This window comes from Charadrius vociferus, unplaced genomic scaffold (assembly GCF_000708025.1).
Source record: "Charadrius vociferus isolate BGI_N301 unplaced genomic scaffold, ASM70802v2 scaffold72, whole genome shotgun sequence".
Taxonomy (NCBI): domain Eukaryota; kingdom Metazoa; phylum Chordata; class Aves; order Charadriiformes; family Charadriidae; genus Charadrius; species Charadrius vociferus.
In genome coordinates, this window is record NW_009647830.1 from 2,868,601 (window position 1) to 2,869,977 (window position 1,377).

Consider the following 1,377-nt stretch of genomic DNA (forward strand, 5'->3'; position numbering starts at 1 on the left):
ACCAGCACCAAATTAATCTTGGAATCAGGCAACCGAAATACTTATGCACTCTCATATGTCTCTGCCCACTTCTATAGTCTCTCCCGATCCCACTGCTTCAGTTAACATTTGATAGTGCAGTATTTTATGCCATTGACAGGGCAACACAATCTGGACAGACTCCTGGCTTCTCTCTCCTCGCAAGAATAGCATGCTACCTTGTCGAACCCCCGAGGATGCAAGCTGGGATTATTCTACATAAAGTCTCCCTTTGTGGCATCTAAAATAAAAACCTTTCCCCCAGAACTGCCACTGTTTTGATAGTGAATTCCATGCTGAATTGTACAACTGGTTACTCAGTTCTTTGGCTGATTTTAAGAATTGCATTTAAAAGTTACTCTACGTTAGAGGCATTTAGAAAAGGTATTTATACCTGGTATTGGTACTCTTTCAAGTACTCTTTTAGTCTTGTTGGTAATGGCAGCTCCCAGATCTGATTTGTACATTTGTTTATAGTTATTCTGCAGCGGTGTTGCAGAGATGGAGCCGATGTATAGAGTGGTTTGTTCAAGTAAAGATGAACTGTCCCATTTGAAGGCGTTTCGGTTCTGTCCTTGCACATAAGAACATAGTACTCAATCAGGTGCACAACACTGTTGAACTGTTTAAGTCTAGATCTGACACAAGTGATAGAGTCCAGTCTAAACTTGCCATCTTGATATTCTATACGTAGATTGGTCGGTCCTGCTGATGTTTTTACCGAAATAGTCAGTAGATACTCTGAATGTGAACTATCCCTAACCAAGAAGGTCCCTTCAGGGGCATCCTGCAATTTCTCTTTGGCTTCAGCAACAGTCATGTTGCCCCAGTACCACCCTGTTAAAACAGGAGAGAAAGAAGGGGGTTGTTTATTCCTGTTTGTTTGTTTGTTTAAAAAGCTGCTCTTTGGCTGATATGCTTGTAATAACCCATTTCCTTTGTTGTTTGAAAGCGACAGTCCTGCAGGCATTGTAAAGTTTTATTTGATATTTAAATTCATTTGCTTTACAATGCGTCTCGTTTTGACAGAGCCTTCCAGGTCACTGTTTATTTTCATACCCCTGCGTGCACACGCAAAACTTTCTTGCAGCGTCCTGCGAGGCTCCCGCCGAAGCCGCCGACCGCCCGTAAGGTAGCGGGGACGCCCCCGCGGCTCCGCGCTGCGCACACGGCGGGGCGAGGGCTGCGCCCGCACGGCACAGGCTGGCCGCCCGCAAAAAGCCCGCTTTTGGTAACTCTAGGTAGGCTGTTGTCGAAACGAGCTTTGTTTAGCAATCGGAAGCAGAGAACGGTAAGAAAACAACTTCGGCGCTGCCGCTGCGGTCCTAGAGGGGAGGCGATGAAGACAAACGCCCTTCC

General features: G+C 45.9%; 1 protein-coding gene across 1 annotated transcript in view; it reads right to left on the reverse strand.

Annotated features, from left to right (window-relative positions):
- Positions 1-221: 221 nt before the first annotated feature.
- SOCS2 (suppressor of cytokine signaling 2) overlaps positions 222-1,377 on the reverse strand; it is a 15,673-nt gene continuing 14,517 nt past the window's right edge. Inside the window, 2 exon segments of the mRNA XM_009882652.1 lie at positions 222-907; positions 909-1,021. Of these exon segments, the coding sequence (XP_009880954.1) occupies positions 407-907; positions 909-1,021 (614 nt within the window). The 3' untranslated portion in view covers positions 222-406.